This window comes from Entelurus aequoreus, linkage group LG01, assembly GCF_033978785.1.
Source record: "Entelurus aequoreus isolate RoL-2023_Sb linkage group LG01, RoL_Eaeq_v1.1, whole genome shotgun sequence".
Lineage (NCBI taxonomy): Eukaryota > Metazoa > Chordata > Actinopteri > Syngnathiformes > Syngnathidae > Entelurus > Entelurus aequoreus.
The window spans coordinates 79,012,364-79,040,331 of NC_084731.1; the positions used below are offsets into that span (position 1 = coordinate 79,012,364).

At 39.8% G+C, this 27,968-nt stretch overlaps 1 protein-coding gene across 2 annotated transcripts; it reads right to left on the minus strand.

The window, feature by feature from the left end:
* Positions 1-502: 502 nt before the first annotated feature.
* On the minus strand, positions 503-27,909 carry LOC133657660 (cyclin-T2-like). 2 transcript variants are annotated; one of them, XM_062059264.1, is made up of 9 exons: positions 27,631-27,909; positions 27,127-27,208; positions 26,925-27,053; positions 22,318-22,378; positions 8,748-8,810; positions 8,315-8,360; positions 2,474-2,637; positions 2,323-2,393; positions 503-2,261 (listed from the first exon to the last, which is right to left on the minus strand). In XM_062059264.1, exons 1-9 carry the CDS (start codon positions 27,786-27,788, stop codon positions 1,293-1,295), a joined length of 1,743 nt encoding a protein of 580 aa, XP_061915248.1. In that variant the 5' UTR covers positions 27,789-27,909; the 3' UTR covers positions 503-1,292. The 2 variants fall into 2 exon arrangements, with proteins under 2 accessions (XP_061915248.1, XP_061915257.1); XM_062059273.1 differs by lacking the exons at positions 22,318-22,378; positions 26,925-27,053; positions 27,127-27,208; positions 27,631-27,909 and adding an exon at positions 14,466-14,587.
* Between the last annotated feature and the right edge of the window lie 59 nt (positions 27,910-27,968).

Genomic DNA, 27,968 nt, shown 5'->3' on the forward strand with positions numbered 1-27,968 from the left:
TTTGAAAGCTATCAGATGAAATATCCAGGAGGAGCTGGTAACAGAACAACACCTGGAAATGACGAAAATCTGCAGAAAATGACCTTTTTGAATGTACTTAGGTTAAAAATGCACATAAAAGATGGTGGTTTAAATTCCTCACTGGTGGTGCTGTTGCATGGTAAAAATCGCTGTTTGGCCAGCGGACCAAAGGCACATTTTCACTTTGGTTCTTTGGAGGCTAAACGTTTCGGCACCCCTGATCTAGAGATTTAAGTGTTGAAAGTAAAAAAAAAAAAAAAACCTTGTAAAGATTTTTATGGCCTTTCGGGTCCCCGGGACCTCTAACAGTCACCACATTTAGGGGATCCCCATGGGTTAGACAGCCTTAAAATAAAAGGATCTGGGTGGAGAGGGACCGAGGACTATCTCAGGGTGAATAACTTCAGGTTTAGACCCAGAGTTGGTGGAACCTTCTACCTGGAACGTCTTACTGTTCCACAGAAGCACCAAAACAAAGGCAACCATGACCAAAACAAATCACCTTTTCACTTTTATTTGGGTTCCCAATACACAACTTGAAGATAAGATCATCAACAGTCGGCTTTTAATTTCAAGAGACATCGAAGGCTTCGAGCATGAACCATAAAAGTCAACTGCGGTCCTATGTACACCATCTTGAATCAGACGTTGGTATTTTCGGACAACTACGTGCATCGGGAGCGACTCGGTACAATCAAAAGGCCTCTGGCAATTTAAGTCGATGGATCAGAAATGCACTTTTTCACAGATGTCACGTAAACTTCAATAGCGGAGCCGAGTTGGGTCTGCGCGTGGAGCTCAGGAACTGCCTTTTCTTTTTTAGGGGCCGGGGGTTGATTGTAAGGGACCGAATAAAACAAAAACAAAAAAGCAGACTGGTCCCCTGGGAGGTACCAAAGTTCTGGTGTCGATTGGACGATGCGTCAGTTCTCCACAGAAGCAGGCGCCAAACCCAAAGTTTCTTTCTTATATTAAAAAACTTCAAGACCTGAGATATTCAGCGGAACACAAAATAAAGAAAGACATAAATTAACTGTAAACTGTGGTTATGGCTGCAAGTACTAGTAGCTACGCCACTTCCCTTTCACGACTTAAAACATGCACATTAAAGTTGGTTAAAGGAACATTTCACCTTCCAGCCATGTCTTGGTCGCACACGGCTCGATGCGTGACGTCAGCAGTGTGGGCGATGCGGAGTTCATATAACTTAAGACAAATAAAATCTTTTTTGAAGAAGTCCGTTCCGAAGGGTAATCCGGTGGCGCCTGAGGTTACAAGTTCATTCCTTGGGCACTTAGTAGCGAGTCCAGCATGTCGAAGGTGTCTTTGTAGTCCGTGTGTTGGCCGTTGGCCGTCAACAAGCCGTTGGTGCCGTCATGGCCACGGTGCTCCATCGTCCTCTGGCCGCCGTCGGCGTAGTGAGCCGGGCCGAGGGCCGCTTTGGAGCTCCTGCTGCTCTTTGACGAGTGGTGATGGTGGCCGCCGTCGGTGTGAGGCCTCTTTCGGGAGGAGCCTGAGCTCCCGTCGCCGCCGTGGCTGTTGGCGGTTCGCAAGGAGACGGAGGCGGCGTCCATCCGGCAGTTGGCGCTGAGAGAATACGGGTGGGAGTGGCCGTGTTTGGAGTGGCGGTGGCCCGTGTGCTCCTTGTGCTTGTCTTTGCCCTGATCGGCGCCGCCATGGCGCTCCGACGAAACCTTGATTCTCATCTTGAGTTCCTCGCTGGTGGCCGAGCCGTTCTCGGCGAAGGACGCGGGCGCCCGACTCTTTTTGGATTTCTCCCGCCGCCCGTCGCCCGACTGGCTCCCCGCCAGCGCCTGAGAGCGCTTCTTGTGGTGGTGCGACGTGGTGGCGGCCGGCGGCGCGTACACGTCCGAGCCGGCCTCCTCCTTGCCGCCGTTTTGCAGAGCCAGCTCCGCCGCGTGTTTCTCTCGGTACTTTTCCAGAGTCAAGACTTTCTGCGGCCGCGGGAAAGGGGCGGCGTTCACAGCGAAGGTTTTGCTAGCAGCTTTGTGTTCGTGTTTCAGCACGGTGAAGTCCGAATGCGCCGGCTGAGAGAAAGGGTCGCCCAGCGGCTGGTAGGACGTGTAGGCGCCGAGGGAGGACATGTCCGTCGAGTCTGACGACGACGTGGAAGGGAAGAAGGAGCCCGTGACGCCGGGAAGGCCGTCTAAGGAAGTACCCTGGAAGGCGCCGTCCACAGCCGGACCCTCCGTCTTTGGCTTTTTAGCAGCTTGAATAGCCTGAAAGCAAACAACTGGACATGAGGCGGCGAGCGAGGAGCGAGACGCGCCATCCGCCTACCCTCCAGTTTCGTATCCTCTTCAACCTGCTGGGCGTTTTCTCCAGGATCTGAAGGAACTCGTGCGTGAGCTCTGCAAACAAGAAAACGGCGGCGGCGTGAGTCCGGGCGCTCTCGGGGCCACGCCTAGCGGGGCAAGGTCGAGGCGGTTACCGTCCAGCAGCTGCAGAGTCACTGTGCGGTCCACGTACTCCCACCAGTGCTTGCTGTCAGTCGACACCGGGATCTCCCAGTTGGACCACTTGCACGCCAGGTGGATACAGACGCAGGCGACCACCGTGGGCCGGTACTGCAGGCAGAACGTGGTGAGGTGCAAACTGGCGGGGGAAAACCAGGACAACGGGACTATGGATGAATGTCAGCTCGACATATTCAACACAGAAACAACCTAAATCAGTGATTCTCAAACTGGGGTACGCATACCACTGGTGAAAGTATCATTGTTACAGTGGCCCAGAACATTCAATAAACAATATGCCTTGTTTTTAATGAATACTTAGGCCTACTACGCTATTTCATTTTAATGTTGGTCATTATGGTGGTAGGTGTTTCCCGGGGAAGTTTGAGAACCACTGTTCTAAATCATAAGAGTGACGCTACGTTTCCACCAAGCAGCACACTTCAGTCCAGCACACGTTCAGTAAGGCTGCTTTGTTTTGGTTTTTAGAATTGCAGGAAGCAGCTGAGGTTGGCCCCGCCCTCTACCGGAGCTAATAAATATGTGGCAGCGTCTCACTTCGGCGTGCACTTCTGGGCCCCACAGCTGTTTCCTGTTGGGTGCGAGTAGGGAAGTAACAATATGAAAACGTCGTGTTACAGTTGTCGTGGCCAAAGTGATCACCGTTATTGTTGAATATGCTCAAAAAAGTACTTATACACACAGTGAAATCTTTAAAAAATGTAAATAATTAAAATCAATAGTTATAAAAGTCACTATTTTGCACGTTTTGTGTTTCTTATGCTTCACCAATCATGTTTTAGTCTTAGTATTTTATCTGTTTTAATGGCTAAGTTTTATTGTTTGAAATATTGATTTGTACTGTAGCACTTTAAGATGTATTTAAATGAAAAGTGCCAAACAAAAAAATCTGTTATTATTGTTACTTCTGGCGGCCGTTGTGGCATCCTACTCTGTCAAGCGGTCCTTGAACGCACCGTAAAAACATGTCCGTCTCGTAGTCCTCTGATTAAAGAAGGTTCAATGTACACAATTGAATATCTTAGTAGCTCAGATAGTGATGTGTTTATGTAAGTTTAGCTTAGGGGATGTCGTTTCTTAATGGGAAAGGGCCGACGCGTGACTCGCAGTTCTCTTCCAAAACGCAAGAGGGCAGTGTTTTCATTGTTGACTAGCCATTAGCTTCCTGTGTAGTTGTAGTAAACAATGACCCGGAGCCAATTTTTTAACGGCCCGCGGCACATTCTAAAAATACTATTAAAAAAAAACACATTAAAAAGTGGAATAAAAGAGCAAACAGGTGAAAATGTCAAAAATGTCATTTTGAAATATATATGGCATATTTAGTGTGTTTGCAATACAAAAACAAACAAAAAATATGAAATAAAATAATCACTGGATATGAAGTTGATCTAGAGACATAAGCATTAAAAGTAAAAAAACAAAGCAATATTTGACTTATTTTTCAGACTTTTGGGTGTGGGGCCCTTTAGGATCCCAAACAGTTTTAGTGGGATTTTTTCCCCCAGAAACTGTCATTGCTCAAAAAATCATAATGAGTTCAAATCAATGTTGTTATGTTTATTGACCTATTCAAGGCTCTGTCACGCCAAATTCCTTCCCCCTACAAAAACCTTACCCCCCCCCATTTACTTCCGGGGCTGCGTCCAATAAAATCACAAAGTTGCCGGGGGTCCTTAACCGGCATGCAACTGTCCTGTTTCGCGCCTGTACAAAAAAAAAACCCAATAATCGATTTCTTCAGATTCCAGCAGCTGTCAAAGACGAAGTATCCTTCCAGCGACGGGCAGTCAAAGCCGAAGTGCTATCGATCGCTGTCAATGACGTAAGAGGAAACATGATCACGGAAGTAAATGGGGGGGAAGGTTTTTGTAGGGGGATAAAATTTGGCGTGACAGCTTCAACTACTTTACATCAAAAAGTCCACATTGAAATATTTTGGGGAAAATATTGCATAGTTTGATATCGCAATACAAAAACATTTTCTTCTAAGGAGAGCATAAAACAAACAAAACAAATAATAAACAAATTATAATCACCAGATCGATATATGATGATAGATATAGGGACGTAAGTGTTAAAAGTAAAAAAACAACAACAATGTATGACTTATTTTGAACACTTTTAGGTGTGGGGCTCAAAAATTAATAATGATTAAAATAAATGTTGTTATGAATAATGACCTAATTATGGCTGCAATTACTTCACATCAAATATTGCACTTTGAAATGTTTTGGGGGGCAAATATTGTATATCTTGGGTTTTGATAAGGGCATAAAAAAATAAAAATAAATTATGTCGACAGATAGACCTGAAGTTGATCTAGAGATTTAAGTGTTGAATGAATAATAATAATAATATATGTCTTATTTAAAGGAAAATTTATAACGGAGACCTTTCCGGGTACCCAAGACCAAACGTGAAGGGAGCCCTAAAAGTAAAAAATATATATATTGTATTGGTTTTAAAAATGTTAAGTATTAAAATGCCCACTGCAAGCTTTAATTTTTCAGTGTGCGGCCCCCAGTGGACAAAGTTTGGACACCCCTAGTATAGGGTCTTCTGTTCTTCTCGGCCGGCTTATCAGGTCTTTTCTTTTGTGACTTTGGGACACGGGAAGGTTTTTGCGGGTTCATGTAGAGAAAAATGAATAACCAAAACCTTTGTCAGTATAGAAATCAAATCTGTTAACTTGGACTCGTCGTCTCCTGTGTCCTTCCTAAAATGTTCAGGTCGTTAACATATTTAATGGGGGCTTGTCCGGGATTTAATGCACGCACACTACATCCTGATCTGGCCTTTGTTGCCATAGCAACGCCACACAAAAAAACCTACTAAGAAATGGACAAAAAACCAACAGCTGATACCTCTCGGGTGGGACCTTTCAGAACTTCAATGTGTACGGAAGTGAACTGAACTGTTTGGTGGAAACACAATTATGCATCATGTGCACAAGCCCTCACCTCACCTGGCTGGTACACTAATTACGAGAATGACATTGTGCTCTGTGAGTAATTTACACTTCAAAACAAAGCGGGCAGGAACTTCCACATTAAAAACGGGCTTTCTCAGCCTCTTCATTTACTGTGGCATTGGTTGGCCCGCTATTAGGTGGAACGTGAAGATGAGACACAAATGCAGAAGCCCTTTAAAGGATCATTACTGCCTCTGCCCTACCAAACTCTACTGCAAGCTGGACTTCCTGGGACTCCATTAGGTACACAGAGTCGATAGTGTGACCAACACTAAATCTTTTTAATGCAACTCCAATTAGAGTACAGCAAACCGTTTAACTAGGGGTGTCCCGATACGATATTGGTATCGGTCCCAGTATCGGCTTGCGTCTAAAATCTCTCTAATTAACACGCAAGTTTACTGGTGCAAAGCTGGACAGCCGTCTGAATGTCCTCTAATAAGCACACAATTTATTCTGTTTTAGTCAAGTTATTTACAAAAGGTAAACATGCTATAGGATACTAGTAGCTAGCAGCTACACAACGGCTGAGCACACAATAGCGCACAAGCTAGACGTACATAGGCGTCTTGCAAAATAATACAAGTATTATGATTCCGGCTGGTATTAGATCAATATCAATATCGGCCAATGTTCAAGGCTAAAATATCAGTACCATATCTAAAGTGAAATGTTGTATTGGGCGAGCCCTAATTATTAACTGTTGATAATATAATTAAAGTTGCAAAGTAAATCCATTTCTTTGGGCCAAAATTATGTAGAGCATCTTTAAACAGCCCAATCCTGTGTACACCGCAATTCTTCAGCACCGTTGATGCTGCTGCAATGCTGCAAGGTGGTGGTTATCACCAAGTACTAGCAGGAGTTTCACAAAGACACATACACACTGGTGAAATGAGTCAAACAGAACAATGGTAGGTATGACAAACACTAACCTATTTATTATTAACTGTCTGGAATGGACTTGTGCTGTCTTTGGGTTGAAGTGGAGTGGTAGGTTGTTTTTGGTGCCACCTAGTGGCCACACTAATTCAAAAACACATCATTTAAGTTGAATGATGTGGCCACGGTTGTTACTGGGTACTTTCTAATAGGCCTCGGAGACTTTGTATGTGTAAGTAATATGTAACTAGAGTTATTTGATACTTGTTTATATTGACAAATGCCATGTTTTAGACTGCAATATTGTTCAATTAAGGACAATTACTACATATTTCTAGCTTGTGTGCTTAGCTGTTGTGTAGCTGCCAGCTCCTATAGCCTACCATGTTTAGCTTTTGTAAATTACATGACTAAAATACAAGAACGATGAACCTTGTGTGTTTATTGGAGGACATTTAAATGTTAACTGGCTATAAAGCTTAGCACAAGTAAACACTACAGGACTGCTTGTCAAGAAATTTTAAATGCAAGCCGATAGAATCCGATACCTCTTTTGTGCTGATATCAAACCGATATCCAATATCAATATGGGATTGGGACACCCTCAGAACGCACCCTCACTGACTAAATACTAAAGATATTAGTAGACCTTGGAAACTTGTTCAATTTAAGAGACTTGTGTGCACTAGGGCTGGGTGATTAAACAATATCAATATATATCGCAATAGACACGTAATCAATATCAATAAAAAATGTGTTTGATAAAACATTTAGTAAATATTTTTTTATTTATCGGAAGAGAGCAGAAGTTGCTAAGCAAGGTTGGTTGCATGAACAAAGGCACTCGCCGAGCAACGCAAGAAGTGATCACTGATCAGTTGGAGTGACACGCTAACAACCAACCAGGTAACAGTATGGAGTTTGGCTGCGCCATCTTGTTGTCATGTGTGGTTGATTCTTTGCATGGAGTGAGAAGAGAAAATAGAAATGAAGAAATTGTGAATAAAAGAGGAAAAGTCACCTGGACAGTATGGCTGGTTTTGGAATTTTTTTCCAAAGGGACCGTAGTCAGACCAATGTGGTCTGTAAATGATGCAAGGCACTCGTCCCCATCAAGACCGCTAGTACCACACCACCTTGACCGCGCTCACCCTTTAGAGCACTGCTGTAACTTCCTGGCACTAAACCTGCAGAAAATAGTTCTCAAGTTTCTCTATGTTTACATATTCACACTTTGCACTATTTTCTAACACTTTAAGCATTTCTTACATATTCCTTATTTTTGCTCCTTCATTTTAGGAGCTTGTTCAATGTGATTTTACTATTTTGTTTACACGGACTGAGTTTTTTTCCATGCTTGTGTTGACATTTCCTTTACCTTCTGGATTATAATCAGAGGAAGGTTGCGTTGTCAATAACAATGTTTGTATTTAATATGTTTTTATTCCTGAACCTTATTTTCAATAGCTACCAATATCGACCGATCTAAAACGTTTACATCACGATACAGTTTTCAGCCATATCGCCCAGCCTCAGTGTGCACCATAAAATGTTAGTGTGTCTCCTCATAATAACACAATAACTGAGAATGAACTGGAAAAAAGCCACAATCAGATTGCAGTGTAGTTTGGTGGGGGAAAGCTCTCTCACTTGGGGTGAAAGTGGCCCAATAAAAAGAACTTGGCTGCATCTATTTCAACACTTCCAGGAAATTTTCTACTCAGGCTACCATCTGAGTGTTTTAGAGCTATGCACTCGCTACCAAACAACCGTGAGAGGTAAAGGGCACCACTACATCCCATGCTGTGCATTCAACCCCTCTGTGCCAAAGCTCTACAGTACACAGGAGCCTGCCCGCTTCTGCACAGAGTGTTGGACACATGAAGGGGCATTCTATAGTGTGCCATTAACAGTGCAATAATGTGAACAGGATAATAACCTGTTGGTAGCCATGAAATAGGAAGTCTGTGCCAAATCCTTGCTTGCTGTAAAAGGAAGGAGAAAGTTGTTTTTAGAAGGCAGTTGATGAGTTGCTACAACACAATCATGCTTATTTTGGGGCGTGTCATGGTTTCACATCCACAGCCTCATGGATAATTTAATTGCATCTTAATGTAATTAGTAAAAGCTGAAACATACAATTGCCCGAGCACTTTTGGCACCGCTACTACCTAAGAGGCTTTGAATGCGGGGAAGCCGTGACACCCCCGATGTCTGTACATTAGCACAAAGCGTGCTCCCCCCCCCAGTTACAATTCATGCAGCTGTCGATGAGAAACTTGAGTTTCAAAATGAGACTGAGCACTAAGAAAAGGTTAGACTCTTACAGGAATCAATCATCACTCAGTTAGAAAGTGAGAAAAGCGAAGTACCTCTTACGAGCTGGGAACACCTCACAACATCTGTGTGGGGGTGGTCAATTGTAATTTCAAAACCTGCAATAAAGACAGTGAAGGAAGGACAATTAACTTTCGTGGAGAACAACAGCCGAGGTTTGATTTGTTGCAAGTAAGTTAGGTATTGTTTATTTATGATCCAATACAGGTCATTTGGACAGTGTCCAAACAGTGACTTGAAGAAAGGAAAACATACAAATAGTGTTGCCCCGATAGCAACATTTTGGTACCGGTACCAAAATGTATTTTGATACTTTTCGGTACTTTGATACTTTTCTAAATAAGGGAGACCTTTATTTTAACAAAAAATCTTACGGTGCATTAAAGATATGGTTCTTATTGCAAGTTTTTCCTTAAATAAAATAGTGAACATAGAAGACAACTTATCTTTAAGTAGTAAGTAAACAAAGGCTCCTAATTAGTCTGCTGACATATGCAGTAACATATTGTGTCATTTTCCATTCTATTATTTTGTCAAAATTATTAAGGACAAGTGGTAGAAAACTAATTATTAATCTACTTGTTCATTTACTGTTAATATCTGCTTACTTTCTCTTTTAACATAGCTTATCTTCACTTCTGTTAAAATGTAATAATCACTTATTCTTCTGTTTAGATGCTTTACATGAGTTTTGGATGATACCACAAATGTAGGTATCAATCCGATACCAAGCCGTTACAGGATCATACATTGGTCATATTCAAAGTCCTCATGTGTCCAGGGACATATTTCCTGAGTTTATAAACATAATATACATTTTTTTAAAAAGGAAAAAAGATTTTGTGATGCTAAAAAATATCAATGTAATCATTGTAGTATCGACTAAATACGCTCCTGTACTTGGTCTCATTACAGTGGATGTTAGGTGTAGATCCACCTATGGCGTTTGTTTACATTGTGACGCTGGTGAGCTACGGTGTGTAGTGAAACATGTTTAGCTATTCCTCGTCCTGCAGGGATGATACTTGTAAGATACGTACGTTATTTGTCGCCATGGAGGCGAGGATTAGTGATTTAGAAGTAGCTAAAACGCTGCCGACTGCAGCTAGACTTTAGCCGCTAGCTAGCTAGCCATGTCTTAAAGGGCCTCTTCCTGAGGGCGTTTCAGTGTTATAACTTCACATTTATCGTTAGTTTTAAAGCCAAAATGCGTCCGTTCTCCCTGTTTTTTCTACTCACTGTGTCTGCTTGTAAGTACGCCGTGATTGTGCACTGCCGAACATGCTCCTCTGCTCGTAAAACCAACAATGACACGACGTGACGACGGTGGGTGGGTGGGGGACCGGTACTTTTTAAAGGCGGTAGAGTATCGAATGATTAATTAGTATCGCGGTACTATACCAATACCGGTATACCGTACAACCCTACATACAAATTCTGCCCAAAAACAATCCCTTTTATATAATTTTGTCATATATTGAACGGAATAGCTTTCTAAATATTTCATTATTTTAAATAACATCGAGCAAATATATATAAATAAAAACAACATCCATCCATTTTCTACCGCCTGTCCGTTTCTGGGTTGCGGGGGTGCTGGAGCCTACAAATTGTCATAAATATCACCGCCAGGCCTGGGTCGATAGTCAGTAAATCAATTAATCCAACTATAACTTCGCTGTCATTGATAAATGTGTGTTTGTTTTATTCGTCTCTCGCTTTCAAACAGGGTACAAGAGGGTTCACTCTGTGCATCGCTCTGAGCGTGTTTTAGAGATGGGACTTACGGCTTTTTGACAGGAGCCGGATCTTGCAGAGCCGTTCCTTTCAAAAAGGCGTCCAAAAGATAGACTCATTATTATAGTTTTTTTCCTCCCAAGAAAACAATCACTCGTAGCAGTTACACAATATGATGTAGATCAGAACAATTTAAATGTACACCAATTTTACTCTATTAGTGGGAATTATTCACAAATGTACTATGTTTTTATTTTTGTTGTGTTTTCATTGTGAACATTCCATAAGTCGGTGCTATATTCCCATGCTTTGTTTGACAGTGACATCACTCGTTTGGAATCTTCTTTAACAAAAAAGCATTGTAATACAGCAAATACATAAAAAAGTACAAATAAAACGAGAACAAAAATTGGGACATGATACAAAGGTGAATACAAAATAGTATTACCCTACCTAGTAAGGACGTGACTACAACAACTCACGATAGAATTACGATTGTTGGAGCTACGATTCGATTCAAAATCCATTATCAATTCAACACGATTCTCTTCAAAGTGATTTTCACGATATATTATTTATTTTTTAAATTATACTAAAACTTTTGCAAAACAAATTATAAGATACAAAATCTCCTCTTGGCTGCTGATGTGCAGCTAGGAAGCGCAGAGATGGCCTAAAGAACGCCTTTTTAATAATAATAAATAAATAAATAAATAAGAAGAATAAATAAAAATCAGGATTCGGATGTGAACTGATTTTTACCAGCCCCCCTCCTGGCACCCCTACTAGTGTGTGTAGTTTGAACTACTTTACATAGCCACATCAGAAAAAGGAACCAGAAAAGTGAATCCGAACACTCCAATGTTTTTTGTTGACTATGACTCATTTTCAAGTCCACTCGCCAGTACAGTACACGGACGCACATACAGCGTGGGCAATTAAAAGAATTGCTCCCAAACAAACGCCTCGCTACTGCAAATCATCTCTCATCGTTCATTTAAAAAGAGCCATTCAAATGACAGGCCTCAAACTTTCACTTTTTAAGGTCAAGGCAAGTGTTGCCTTATATTTTAGGGCACCAAGGCAAGTTAGAAGGGCACCAAGGCAAACATTATTTTCTTTCGAGGCAGGGGCTCCAACTATATATATATATATATATATATATATATATATATATATATATATATATATATATATATATATATATATATATATATATATATATATATATATATGTATATATATATATATATATATATATATATATATATATATATATATATATATATATATATATATATATATATATAGAGGGAGGTATCTTTTTAAATTATTTATTTAAGTTATGTACATTTATATGTAGATGTAGTATCGAGACAGATCCATTAAGAGTTTAAGCAGAAATATGTCATATAGGGATTAACTATACACAATAAAACATTAACAAAATGATGTGTCACATGAATGTTTTTTGAAGTAATACCTTTGTGACATTAAAAAAAACACAAGAAATGTAAAAAAACAAAACTTTTTGATATTAAAATAAAACACAAAGAAGTTTGGCTAATGAAGATTAAGTCTAATAAACAAGCTTTGTTCTTCTCTTGGTTCAGTACAACAGTTTGGCCAACAAAAATAAAGAGGAGTGATACCTCTCACACCGAATACACAATCTTTACAGCCTGCTTCAGTTTGATGAGATGGCAAAACATTTTAGCTAGTATTGATGTTATTTGAACACTGATATAGTTTGCAGTTAAAAAAAGGAGCAGTGAACATCCCAGTCAACAAAGTAAAGACTTAATAAACAAGTTGTGACAACGTTCACGACACATCAAATAGTTTTCTCTAGTGTGGGGACAAGTGTGTCTGTCTCCAATATTGTTCACACCTGTCTCCATCTAAACACAGCAGTGCGCTCTTAAACGCACGGCAGGAAGCGAGGGAAAATGACGTTAAACCAAGCGCTTGGCTCCGTTTACTCCGAGGGGAAATCTCCGGAGGAAAGTCTGTGTCCTTAGTCCACCGTTATTATCAAGCTAAACGACGCTAGTGCGCATGCTCCCGACTTAGTATTGCCTAAAATGCATTAAAAACGACAGTTTTACTGTAATTAAAAAATTACACGGCATTACTAAGCGGCTGGAATTTTATTGCAAATTATCATTATATCGTTTACCGTTACATCCCTCGTCCATTAACAAATAAAAAGTCAAGGATAGTCACAGCATGTTCTTGCCGCAGATTTTGGTCAATTTGTTTAAGGCTTACGGCAAATTACGAGGGCGGTCGCGACTTTTGCCACCGTTGCCGTGGTTAAATTCGAGCCCTGAAATGACCTATTTCGTTTGTGAACGAAACACGTTTCTCGCATATTTATTAAATAGCAGAATGAAATAGAGTGAATCCTCTTGTCACTCATCCACAATTTGTGTCCTGGTGGGCAGAAAAGGGACTGCTCGCTTACACACAGAATGCACGGGTGCCGATTTTGTTGCAAAGTGATAGCAACAAAAACCAACCAAACAAAGCACCCGCAAGTGAAACAGCAAGTGAAACATTGTTACGACAGTTGACTCTGTAGTAACTATAGCTCATTAGCTCATTTTAGTGCCACTAAAATAGTGTAGCAAGTTATAAATATGTTCTGACCTACGGGTCGGAACATATTTAATGGGGGCTCGTCCGGGATCTAACCCGGAACCTCTCACGCGCACACTAAACCCTGATCTGGCTTGTGTTGCCATTGCAGTGCCACACAAAAAACTACTACGAAGCACCTTTGAATCCTCTCTTGTACATTGGGTTTCTTCCCATCTCGCTGTAACACAGTAGCAGTGTTTGCCATGCATTTACTTACTTGTGGGCGAACTGCCACAACCCAAACAGATGTTACAGAAGTTACTGTTACAAGATATTAGGAGCCTCACCACTGCTAGTTGGTGTAACAAACGCCACAGTAAACCCCGCAAGATCTGACCAAACCACCCGGTCTCTGCTCGCATGAGCTTTCAGCTAGAGATGGACATTACTTTGCTGTCTAGTCAGGAAGAAAGTGAGTGTGAAGGACAGTGCTGAGAAGAAGTGGATGATATTCACTAAATAAATAAAAAATCTAAATAAAAACCATGACCGACTTGGCGCAGCAGTTGTAGCATAGCACTGCTAGTCGACACCATATCGAAGCAGAATAAATCAATAACTTCATAATGAATAATAATTACTTTCAATAGGGGACGTTGATTGAGATGTGAGTGTTTAGAGTTGCGAAAAGGATATTTTTAATTTTCATATGATCATTATTACAAAATAATTAGTTTTTATTATTGTTTACAAAGACCCTGGATACAGGAAAACTTGGAGGCTAAAAACCAAATAATTTAAATCGGAGCCAATTATTGCTGTGTGATATGCACACAAATATATACATCTCCGCTAACGATATATTGCTTGGATTTAAATTACGTCACGTCCGGCTCATTAATATGCGTGGTGGTCAAGCAGTGCCTGTTCTCAATGGGCACTAGGCGCCATTTAGCTTTTCTCAAAGAAAAATGTCCTATGCTTCTGTTGTTTTTAGCTGCACAAACCGCTCAAATCGCAAAATAATTCCTTGAAAGGAATCTTAAGAAGGGCGAAAGAGTGCAACACTTTAGGAAATTACAAAACTCACACGCACTGCACGAGTTTGCAGTGACCACTTTGTTAAAGATTTGTTGGATATATTTTTAATATACTTTACTCGTTTAGTATTTCCCATTGAAGTATTATCTTCATATTGTTTGTATTTTATTTTTAATGAACAGATACCAGAATGTCAAGAGTTGCTGATACTTTGTCAGGAAAGGTACTTTTACGTCTCCCCTCTTGTTTATTTTGTACACAAATGTGTCAGAGTACATATGACAGGATCAAAATTAAATATGCTGATGATTCAGTAACTGTTAATTTGTTAAATGGATATGTTTACATGGACCTCGCAAGACGCAAAGTTCAATCATGAAATGCAATCTTACCCGAGCAAAAACGATGCATAATTATCCTGGAGAGTCTTGATACCAATTTCCTTGACCCAGCCACACACAAAGAAGTTGTAGACATCCATGCTTTTCATCTGTTTTGTTGTGTAGAATGACGTCTGGAGCACAAGATAATTTGATATGTCTGTGAACTCCACCGAAAGATAATCTTGATATCACTCGACAAATCTTTTTTTTGATGAAGTATAGAGATCTATTTCGTTTCATAGTTAGATTTTTTCCTCGTATATGCTTTTTGCAGGACGATCACGGGACCTATCGTACTCAACAGTTCACACACTGCTTGCTGCACAACAGCCAGCTTGGCTGACCACTGCTGTTTATCACTTCCAGGAATAAGTCACATGACGATATACACACACATACATTTTTTATATATACATATATATGTACATAGGGCTGTGAATCTTTGGGTGTCCCACGATTCGATTCAATATCTATTCTTGGGGTCACGATTCGATTCAAAATCGATTTTTTTTCAATTCACCACGATTCTTGATTCAAAAACTATTTTTTCCCGATTCAAAACGATTCTCTATTCATTCAATACATAGGATTTCAGCAGGATCTACCCCAGTCTGCTGACATGCAAGCAGAGTAGATTTTTGTAAAACGCTTTTATAATTGTAAAGGACAATGTTTTATCAACTGATTGCAATAATGTAAATTTGTTTTAACTATTAAATGAACCAAAAATATGACTTATTTTGTCTTTGTGAAAATATTGGACACAGAGTGTTGTCAAGCTTATGAGATGCGATGCAAGTGCAAGCCACTGTGACACTATTGTTCTTTTTTTTTTTTATAAATGTCTAATGATAATGTCAATGAGGGATTTTTAATCACTGCTATGTTGAAATTGTAATTAATATTGATACTGTTGTTGATAATATTCATTTTTGTTTCACTACTTTTGGTCGTGTTTGTGTCTCCTCTCAATTGCTGTTTATTGCAGTTCTGAGTGTTGCTGGGTCGGGTTTGGTTTTGGAATTGGATTGCATCGTTATGGTATTGCTGTGTATTGTTTTGTTAGATTGATTAATTAAAAAAATAAAAAATAAATAATTTTTTTTTTTTTTTTAAATCGATTTTTTAAAAATGAGAATTGATTCTGAATCGCACAACGTGAGAATCGCGATTCGAATTATAATACATTTTTCCCCACACCCCTAGTACATATACACACACATATCAAGTATGTACATGATAAATACCGTATTTTCCGGACTATAAGGCACACTTAAAATCCTTTTTTCCCCTCAAAACTCGACAGTGCGCCTTGTAACCCGGTGAACCTAATGTAAGGAATAAGTTTAGTTGAGCTTACCCACCTCTTTTAATTGGTACATGGTGTAATGGTAAGTGTGACCAGTAGATGGCAGTCAAACAAGAGATAAGTGTAGGCTGCACTATGGCAATATCACTCAAGAAAACACCACCACCATTTGAATTGTTCCAATGAAATTATAGAACATTACACACGGCGCTCAAAAATCTATCAAAATGTTTTAGTACGACTTTGGTAAGCTGTGAAGTCGCACCGCTAGATGTGCTTCAACATAGGAGTATTATTATGGTGTGTGAATAAGGTAAGACATATCATCTGGCATTTTGTTTTGCAATATTATGCAAAAGCAACTTTTCTTACCTCCTGGTACCTGCTGATCTGTATTTGGGATCTGCATAAATCCTGAAAAATTGTGCGAGTCCACCTTTGTAGTCCGTGCCGACAGTAGTCGATAAGCTTCTTCTTTTTCTCTATCTTCTTGTTATGGGACATTCATCCTCCGCTGTTGCCATTTCTAAGATATAGTAGTGTAAAGTTCTTACTTATATCTGTCAGTAAACTCACCATGAAAGCGCTAAAAAACATAATTCACACAAGGAACTTTAGTTATTAGAGTTCCGGTCGGACGTTTTTTCACGGGACACATTTCACACATTGTTTCCGGATGAGGAGATGCTGCTCCGTTATTGATTTAAGTAAATTCCGAATGTCATTAAAACAGTTAGCTCCATCTTTTGACACTTCTTCCTCTCCCGTCCTTGCACGCTACACCGCTACAACAAAGATGAAGGGGAGAAGACGCTGCCGAAGGGGAGCCACGTAAATAAGACCGCCCACAAAACAGCGCATCCGGAAGCGGCTTGAAGATGATCTGTAAACGATAATCTATGAAACATTTTGACCAAAGAACCACCATTTCATGTTACGTAGACCACAAGTTTTGTCAATGTATAAAAAAATTATAATATTATGACTCTTTTAATGCGCCCTATAATCCGGTGCGCCTATACAGTATATGAAAAAAGATAAAAAATCGACTATTCATCGGCAGTGCGCCTTGTAATCCGGTGCGCCCTATGGTCTGGAAAATACAGACCCTATATACATATATATATATATACACGTATGTATACACACACACACACACACACACACACACACACACACACACACACACACACACACACACACACACACACACACACACACACACACCCATAAATACTTGTATATATATGTATATAGATATATACACACACACACACACACACACACACATATTTACACACACACATTTTTAAAAATATATATATATATACACACACATGCAAAATGAATACAATAAAAAGTATTACATATAAAATGTAGTACTAGCCCTTCTTTTCGAGAGTGTATACTATATAGCAGTGGTTCTCAACCTTTTTTCAGTGATGTACCCCCTGTGAATTTTTTTTAAATTCAAGTACCCCCTAATCAGAGCAAAGCATTTTTGGTTGAAAAAAAGAGATAAAGAAGTAAAATACAGCACTATGTCATCAGTTTCTGATTTATTAAATTGTATAAAAGTGCAAAATATTGCTCATTTGTAGTGGTCTTTTGTTGAACTATTTGGAAAGAAAAGATGTAAAAATAACTAAAAACTTGTTGAAAAATAAACAAGTGATTCAATTATAAATAAAGATTTCTACACATAGAAGTAATCATCAACTTAAAGTGCCCTCTTTGGGGATTGTAATAGAGATCCATCTGGATTCATGAACTTAATTCTAAACATTTCTTCACAAAAAAAGAAATCTTTAAGATCAATATTTATGGAACATGTCCACAAAAAATCTAGCTGTCAACACTGAATATTGCATTGTACTGAATGGAATAGCCTACTTGATTTGATGTTCAGTTTATGAACTTACATTCATATTTTGTTGAAGTATTATTCAATAAATATATTTATAAATGATTTTTTAATTGTTGCTATTTTTAGAATATTAAAAAAAAATCTCACGTACCCCTTGGCATACCTTCAAGTACCCCCAGGGGTACGCGTACCCCCATTTGAGAACCACTGCTATATAGTATGTCAACATATTACAAAACCCAAAACCAGTGAAGTTGACACGTTGTGTAAATTGTAAATAAAAACAGAATACAATGATTTGCAAATCCTTTTCAAACTATATTCAATTGAATATACTGCAAAGACAAAATACTTAACGTTCGAACTGGTAAACTTTGTTATTTTATGCAAATATTAGCTAATTTGGAATTTGATGCCTGCAACATGTTTCAAAAAAGCTGGCACAAGTGGCAAAAAAGACTGAGAAAGTTGAGGAATGCTCATCAAACACTTATTTGGAACATCCCACAGGTGAACAGGCTAATTGGGAACAGGTGGGTGTAGGGCTCGGCGATATGGCCTTTTATTAATAAATCGATATTTTTAGGCCATGTCACGATATACATCTCGATATTTTGCCTTAGCCTTGAATTAACACTTGATGCATATAATCACAGCAGTATGATGATTCTATGTGTCTACATTAAAACATTTTTGTTCACACTGCATGAATATATGCTAATTTTAAACTTTCATGCAGAGAGGGAAATCACAACGAAGTCAATTTACCAAAACTGTATTTATTAAACAGTTATTAAGCAGTGGGCACAAACATTCATGTCATTTCCCAAACAGAATGTGCACGATTGTCAAAGACATTTTAAAACAAGCTATTAGTGCACTTTTGTGCATGATGTCACTAAGATGTCATATCAAAACAACACTAAATTAAAGTGCACTTTTTGTACAGAACGCCAATAAAACAATAGTTTAAAACAAATAAAGTGCACTTTTGTGCATGATGTCACACAAGATATTTCAATAACTGTCAAATAAAAATGAGCTGCATAATAGGAAATCAAATAGTGTATGTCCTTCGCTATGTGGTAGGTTCCTGCGGACGTTATCTCCTTTTGTCTTTGACTATTTTTTTCTACGGTGTTGATCTGGAAATGGTTGCTTCGGCATTTTGTGGGTGTGGCACCGGCCGGAGATGTTGACATGCGGAGTTTCAAGCACTCCTCATTCTCTAGCGGGAGACTTTGCAAATGATGCTACAAATTAGCAATAATGCTACTTTTTGTAGCAACGCTACTTGACATATTACGGTTGTCTGTTCAACATATTCCCGCTTGAAACCAAACCACTGCCAGACGATGAACCCTGTGCTGTTTTTCTCTGGAATGAATTCTTCTTCCTTCATTCGTTACCAGATTTGCACCTTCTTTCTCTCGTATTACCACTCGCACCGCACCGCTAGCACCACAGCTAACGTTACCCATGCCGCTTCCTCTCTGCTCCGCGAGGGCGTATGACGTTGCACGCGTGACAGTATGTGACGTGTGTAACAAGGTGCGCTTGTTTTATGTCTCTGTGAGAAGGAGACAAAAAAGAGTGAGAAACGCCTGTAGTGCAGTGGTTCTTAACCTTGTTGGAGGTACCGAACCCCACCAGTTTCATATGCGGATTCACCGAACCCTTCTTTAGTGAAAAATAAAATGTTGTTTTTTCCCAAATTCAAGACAAAGTTATATGTTTTTGGTAACACTTTAGTATGGGGAACATATTCTAAGTAACAAAGACTTTATTAGAGTTTTTTGGACACTAGGGGAACATATTGGGGGGACGGCGTGGCGAAGTTGGGAGAGTGGCCGTGCCAGCAACTGGTTCAATCCCCACCTTCTACCATCCTAGTCACGTCCGTTGTGTCCTTGAGCAAGACACTTCACCCTTGCTCCTGATGGGCCTGGTTAGCGCCGTGCATAGCAGCTCCCGCCATCAGTGTGTGAATGTGTGTGTGTGAATGGGTGAATGTGGAAATAGTGTCAAAGCGCTTTGAGTTCCTTAAAAAAGGTAGAAAAGCGCTATACAAGTACAACCCATTTACCATTTACCATATTCTAAGTAACAAAGACGTAATTTAGAGTTATTTGGTTAGGGTAAGGGCCAGGGTTAGAGGGTTATAATAAGGCCATGCCGAATAAGGCATTAATAAGTACTTAATAATGACTAGTTAAGAGCCAATATGTTACTAATTTGCATGTTAATAAGCAACTAATTAATGGTGAATATGTTTCCCATACTAAAGTGTTACCATGTTTTTTACTGGTGCACAAAATGAACCGTGCATGAACATCACCATGTTCAAAGAACAAAACCAACACAGTGCATAAACTCACAACAAATTACACACCTGCAAATCAGTGTGACTTCTGCTGTTGCCGTATCCGTAATACGCCGATAGGGAGAAGTTTTTATTTACACAATGAGTCGGGTGTGTTTTGACCTCCGCCGAACCCTTGAGCCCGACTCACCGAACCCCTAGGGTTCGATCGAACCCAGGTTAAGAACCACTGCTGTAGTGTAATGCACACAGCTAAAAGCAACTGCGTGAGAAAGTATACTCGAATATCACGATATAGTCATTTTCTATATCGCACAGAGACAAACCCGCGATATATCGAGTAAATTCGATATATCGCCCAGCCTTAGGTGGGTGCCATGATTGGGTATAAAAGCAGCTTCCGTGAAATGCTCAATCATTCACAAACAAGGATGGGGCGAGGGTCACCACTTTGTGAACAAATGCATTAGCAAATTGTCCAACAGTTCAAGATCAACATTTCTCAACAAGCTATTGCAAGGAATTTAGGAATTTCACCATCCACGGTCCGTATTATCATCAAAAGGTTCCGAGAATCTGGAGAAATCAGTGTACGTAAGCAGCAAGGCTTAAAAACCAACATTGAATGCCTGTGACCTTCGATCCCTCAGGCGGTACTGCATAAAAAAACGACATCAGTGTGTAAATGATATCACCACATGGGTTGAGGAACACTTCACAAAACCACTGTCCGTAACTACAGTTCGTCACTACATCTGCAAGTGCAAGTTAAAACTCTACTACGCAAAGCCAAAGCCATTTATCAACACCACCCAGAAACGCCGCCGGCTTTGCTGGGCCCGAGCTCATCTAAGATGGACTGATGCAAAGTGGAAAGGTGTTCTGTGGTCAGACGAGTCCACATTTCAAATTGTTTTTGGAAACTGTGGACGTCGTGTCATCCAGACCAAAGAGGAAAAGAACCATCCGGACTGTTATAGGCGCAAAGTTCAAAACCCAGCATCTGTGATGGTATGGGGGTGTATTACTGTCGAAGGCATGGGTAACTTACACATCTGTGAAGGCACCATTAATGTTAAAAGGTACATACGAGTTTTGGAGCAACATATGTTGCCATCCAAGCAACGTCTTTTTCATGGACGCCCCTGCTTATTTCGGCAAGACAATGCCAAGCCACGTGTTACAACAGCGGGGCTTTGTAGTAAAAGAGTGCGGGGACTAGACAGGCCTGCCTGTAGTCCAGACCTGTCTCCCATTGAAAATGTGTGGCACATTATGAAGCCTAAAATACCACAAAGGAGACCCCCGGACTGTTGAACAACTCAAGCTGTACATCAAGCAAGAATGGGAAATAATTCCACCTGAAAAGCTTCAAAAACTGGTCTCCTCAGTTCCCAAACGTTTACTGAGTGTTGTTAAAAGGAAAGGCCATGTAACACAGTGGTAAAAATTCCCAACTTTGTTGCAATGTGTTGCTGCCATTAAATTCTAAGTTAATGATTATTTGCAAAAAAAAAAAAGTTTCTCAGTTCCAACATTAAATATCTTGTCTTTGCAGTCTATTCAATTAAATATAAGTTGAAAAGGATTTGCAAATCATTGTATTCTGTTTTTATTTATGAATTACACAACGTGCCAACTTCACTGGTTTTGGGTTTTGTAATTTAGAGATGAAATCTGTCATTTCTTGGTGTGTGCGGGACTGCTTGTCACAGATGGTGCCTTTGGGCAACAACTTGGATAGGCTCGTTTGCTGTGTTTTTCTTTTCATCATGTTGTGGTTTTGAGGTAAAGTTAGTATTTTGTCACAGTTTAACTCTGTATCTGTACTGTTTTTCGTGTTGTGTCTGTAGGTGTTAGAAGACAATAGATGTGTTCAAGTCGCTTGCAATGACTTGTTGGCGACATGTTTTTACAGATTAGCCTACCGTTGTTTGGTTGGTGTCTGACTTTTTTTTTTCCCAAACAAAGGAGTTCTTCTCTTTGGCACCAATTCCTCTTCGGGTTTTGTTGGTTTAGCTTCGGTTGTGCTCTCCGTCTGTGCAATGAGATCGATGCTCCTGTCGGCTCTCGCTGTAAAGTTCTTTCAAGTGACGTAAAAATGCTCCCGCAAAAGTACCAGTGTTGCTGAAACATGGGCCGCAGCCCAGACGTTAGAATTGAGATAAACAACAGAGAGTTGTAGTGTACGATGCATATTTTTACGTCGTACGATATATATCGCAATATCGCACAGCACTAGAGTCAATGGTAGTAAGCCACAACGTAAGCTCGGAAAGGAACTAACTTGATATATTTCAATCTAGCGTCAAGAGTGTGTTGCTGAAAGTGTGGAGAGCAGTGATGCAGGTGGAGATCTCACCCAGCGTTTGCAGTACAATGGTTTCCAGGGCTACAAGCTCCTGTGACTGCTGATGGAATGCCTGGAAAACATCAAGGAATTCAGTATTAAAAACAGATTACAAGTACATACACATGCATTCATAGTATTTTATACTCATTACTGCCTGTACTTGTCAAAAATAACCTACTGCTGTTCTGCATTATATCATTCATTTTTTACTTTTTCATTAATGCTGTGAAACCTGTTTTAAATGTTGGAATAGTGTGGATTTCAGGAATGATTCAAGTACATCTATAAAATACTAATATAAATTCACACACATTAAAAAAACATCTTCACCTTTTTAAAAAAAAATCTGTGAGCAGGATTATAAAACACAGTTTATATATATATATACCAGCCAAACATGGGAACCAGAAGCTTCTGGCGCCGCTAAACTTTGTTTTCTATGGATGCATCGATTAGAGGTAGGGATAATAATCTATTTCTAGATGCATTGCAATTCGGACATGGGCGATTGTAAAACCGATTAGTAAACTTCAATAATCTATTTTATTTATTGTACATAAAGGAATGCAGACAGTTCTAAAATGTGGCTGACCGCAGTGACTCACCTCACAGAGAGATCCGACCAGCTCCTTTGTTTGAGGGCACTTATGTTGCAGTTTTGTACACACTTCCATTAATTTAATAAATGCAATGGGAATTCTTTACACGGTTTCTTATTTCAAATGCATTGTTTTTAAAAGTTGAAAGTGATGAACGCTTATTTAGTGAAATGCAAAGAAATTGTAAAACTGCATCAATATACATAAATTAAAGACACACAAATAATCTATTTTTATCTAAATCGTAATCGAATCGTGAGGTACCCACAGATTCCCACCTCTAACGCCGATCCATCGGCCACCTTTTAGTATCGACAGATTTCCTTGAGAAAGCATGTTATCAGCCAATGCCGATTATTACCTTAAACTGGTTGATAGCTATCTTAGAGATATTTTAATTTTCACACATTTTTTTGTTATTTCTTACTAACTCAGGGACTGAATCTCTGGACACAGAAGGACTTTGAGGGTAAAAAACAAATTATTTGAATGGGTAAGTAGTAGTTTTTGTTTAGTTATTGTGTGCTATTATAACTGAGACTGTACTACTGACTTAATTTGCTCAAACAAATGAATGTAATAAAAGAGAATGATGTGCTAGTTCATATATTGTGTTGATATTTTTTTTTAATTATTATTTTTTTTTTTATAGCTTTTTTAGTCTATTTATACCTGCATTGTCCTTTCCATCCTTACACTTTCCATCATTGTAACTGAGCTACTGTGTTGAACAATTTCCCTTGTGGATCATTAAAGTTTGTCTAAGTCTAAGTTGCACTGTCAATAGCAACCAGCATGAGCACCATTTTTACAGTTAATACATGTGATCAGTATCATACAATCTCAACTATGAATGATCGGTAGGAACTGGCAGCCTAAAAGCCTGATCGGAACATCCCTAGTGTTTTAACACTTTCTGTGGTCCAAGTCAATTGATGTGTTTGTTAACTTGATGGTTTCCAAATGAGTCACAACAAGCTTTGCTGTCTTGTCGAATTGGTCAGCAGTGAGTGAAACAACGCTACCAAACCACACATTGCTTTACCTTAGCCATACCTTAATCGGCAACAATATTTACGCGTACAACCTACATACTGCAGTACACCAGCCAACAGTGGAGTGCAGGTGAAGGGACCTTGGGAACCAGGTCACTGTACATGCATGACAACGTGCTTAACCAACATGTTATGTAAGTCGCTGGCTTTATCTGTTTACTACCTGTAGTTACATCACCATTTTGCCATTTGGGGTCACAACAGCCATTTGTCAGTTGAAGCCAGTTTGAAAGTGTTTTAGACCAAGGCAATTCGGCCTGCACTACTTGACTAAAGGAGGGGCACCATGGAGAAACCCAAACAATCACTACGGTGGCGCAATACACAATAGAAATGATATAAAGTTAGCCGACGGTAACGCTTTCAATACTATTGTTGTATCAAGATAGATGCACCCTCAACGCACTGGAGTGTCCTTGCTAGCAGCCAACATCCCTCCACAGGGCAAAGCCACTTCTAAATAAGCAATCCTTTCCTCCACGGCGGCAAATAAAATGTTTCTTACAAGTATTATCAACGGAGGAAGAGGACTAGATAAACATGCTACACTACACACTGCAGGAGGATATGCTTGCAGCTAACCGATAAAATAGAGCTCTGTAACAGTAACAATACAGAGTACAGAATCGGCATATAGTGGATACTGCTTAGGTCAACATTTGTTGATAATAATTTAATATATTATATTATACAAACTCAGGAATTAAGTCATTGGACACAAAAAGGTGTTAGGGGCAAAAAACAGAGGTTTTAAAATCAGATCCATTTGTAGGAAATAATGTAACTATTTAATTGATATTGTTACACCGCCACACTGTGTTTTTGTCTGATTATAATTGTGTTAAAAATGTAACCATTAAATGATCTTGAGCATTTCAAGTATGAGTATCAGTAGAGCCAATACTGCCCCTGCAACTACTCGGTATTGGATCGATACCCAAATTTTTAGTATAGAATAAGTGGTTATTACATTTTAAAAGAAGTGTAGATAAAACCATGCTACGACAGAAAGTAAATAGATACGGTAAATTAGCAAGATTATAAATAGTTTTGAGAAAATAATACAACCATAAATGACGCATTACATTACTGCATTTCTCAGCAGCCAAATTGGAGCCTTTGTAACCCCTTTGGAAGTTGTTTTAATATCATTTATATATTAAATTAAATATTTTGTGATATACTGTATATCGATATGGCAGGAGACAGCAATATGTATCGCCTATCCCTAACTAGCGCGAGGAGTGGTGGTGTGAAGACACTCCTAGGGCCTTAAGTTTATGTTGTGTACTGTAACCGACCACCACAAACTGGGGTGACTAGGGCCACATACAGCTGTGGCAACCCAAGTAGGCACAGTGCAGTGGAAGGAGCTTTAGTTACATTGAGAGAATTTCTCTGCCTTAATTCAGGCATATGCAGTCTATAAATTATCTCCTGCATATAGCTGTGATGCAGCAGAAGGGAAATAAATCTCCTCTTAACGGAGATGTCCAAATAAATCTTATATTATCATTCATCTTGTGAGGGGAAATGCACTTTTTGAGGGAATTTTGCCCATCATTCACAATTCTTATGTAAGACAAGAATATATGTTTTGTTTAATGTTTCTGCAGACTATTCAATGTTATTGGTGTTTGCAAAAGTTGTTTACTTGTATGTTTGTATCATCATCATTCATGTATTCATCATTCCTTACAAGAAATAACATGAATTATTATTGTTTACTTGTTTCTTTGTATCATAGTTCATGCATACATCATGTTCATTAAAACGGCAACCTCCCGGCATGATAGACCGATGCACCACTGTCCTCTTGGGGGCGACACAGAACGGCTCTGGCATGACAATAACCTAATGTAAGGGCTCGTGCAAAGCAAACAGATCAAGCGTGTAGCTTTAATTTTTAAGGAAATATATTTTATTTTTTCCCATTTTATAAGTAGCCTATTGAGTCAGACTGCCGAGAAATACGATGAACGTTTTCAAGCATTTACAAGCACTTCACCCAAAATTCAAGCATTTTTCAAACCTTGAAAACACAACATTAACATTTTCGAGGTTTTTAAGCACCCGTTCGAACCCTGATGTTCTTAAAAAAAAGTTAAAAGTTTAAGTACCAATGATTGTCACACACACACCAGGTGTGGTGAGATTATCCTCTGCATTTGACCCATCACCCTCAGCAGTAAGCAGCAGCGGTGGCCACGCCTGGGAATCATTTTGGTGATTTAACCCGCAATTCCAACCCTTGATGCTGCGTGTCAAGCAGGGAGTTAATGGGTCCCATTTTTATAGTCTCTGGTATGACTCGGCCGGGGTTTGAACTCACGACCTACCAATCTTTCTATGCCACATCAATGTGGAATGCGCTCCCTACAGGTATAAAAGAAAGGACATCTCTATCCTCCTTCAAAACTGCAATAAAAGTTCACCTACAGGCAGCTACAACCCTAAACTAACACCCTCCCCGGATTGTTAATAATCAAATGCAGATACTTTTTCTTATGCCTTCTGATCTCTCTCTCTCTCTCTCTGTCCACTACTTGCTGTCCATATCCTACCAAGTCAGACCTACACTGTTCCAATATCCATTTCTCTGTTCTCAATTGTTGATGACTGATGATAACAACCAAACCTAACCCCCCCTCCACACCCAGGATTGTAAATAATTCAATGTGATTATCTTGTGTGATGACTGTATTATGATGATAGTATATATCTGATAGTATATATCTGTATCATGATTTAATTTAAGTGGACCCCGACTTAAACAAGTTGAAAAACGTATTCGGGTGTTACCATTTTGTGGTCAATTGTACAGAATATGTACTTCACTGTGCAACCTACTAATAAAAGTCTCAATCAATCTCAGGGCGGACACACTAGGCCACTGAGCAGGTAATCATAAGGATTCCGAATAAGTGCAGTTCCCCTTTAAGTAGAATCAGGTTGTACTCACATTGCTTTTAGTGTCCAGAGCTGTCTCTTGGGGGTTAATGCAGGCATGAGCTATTTTGATTACATGCTCCAGCTTCCTGGGCTGCTCCTCAACTTTAGCAGCCAGGAACAATGTTGTCTGGGAGATCATCTGCAAGGGAAAAACACGCCAATTAGTTGTCGTCTTCCACCATGATTAAAAAAAAACACCCTACTATACTTACATTTCTATGGAACTTGGTGAATGAGTGGATCATGTAGAACCTGTGCATGTATACTATAGCGGTGTTGATGATCAGTTGGGAGCTGGGTGCACAGTTAAGGGTGATGACGACATGACGACGGTTACAAAGACCTGGCGCATGTACGTTAGAAATACCCAAGCCCCACTATTCAATTTTTCAGCAAACAGAAAAGACTTGATTGCAATCAAAGATCGTTGATCCTCTCGAGATCTTATGAAACGGCAACTATGTCCTCGTTGTGCACGGTAACAATAGACTGGTGCAAAACAAAAGCTAACCTAACGTGAAGGCCTAATCATCGCCACTGGCTAATTTGGGGTATCATCGGTGACACCACTCGTGTATTAAAGGTGGAAATGTGTTCCAAATGAGATATGAAAACGGAAAATGTGTAGTTTTTCAAGCGTGCCGACAATAAAAAGGATGAGAATGGTGTAAGCTAAAGCTAACTCAGGGCAGTTAGCTTGTAGCTCGTAAGGATACACGTTGAGCCTCTGGCCGATGTCTTGGATCAGGTTGGCGGCTTGTTGCCGGTAAGAGAGCTCCCTGTCGGCCTCGATCCCGCAGCGTCGGGACGGCGTGTTCTCTAGCTGCTCCCGGGTGAAAAGCCATTTCGTTGAGGGACCCCGGTGCACCGCCATTACGCTCCCGCAGCCAAGCCCGACCGGGTAGCATCGGGAGGGAGCGAGGTGACTGGAGCACCGGAAGTACGTTGGCAAGCCGCCTCAAAACCGGTTGGTCGTCCAAATCACAGCGGCCTCTAGTGACTGGTGGTGAAAACTGCATTTTTAACGTTTTGGTTTTTTTTTCGAGCCACGTTA

Excerpts from the sequence above, each read along its gene's own strand:
- LOC133657660 (XM_062059264.1), bottom strand. The coding sequence starts at position 27,788 with ATGGCGGTGCACCGGGGTCCCTCAACGAAATGGCTTTTCACCCGGGAG. Across the intron at positions 8,811-22,317 it reads CATTGTACTGCAAACGCTGG|GTTTTGAAATTACAATTGAC; the intron begins GTGAGATCTCCA and ends TCTTTATTGCAG. Across the intron at positions 2,394-2,473 it reads GACTCTGCAGCTGCTGGACG|AGCTCACGCACGAGTTCCTT; the intron begins GTAACCGCCTCG and ends TCTTGTTTGCAG.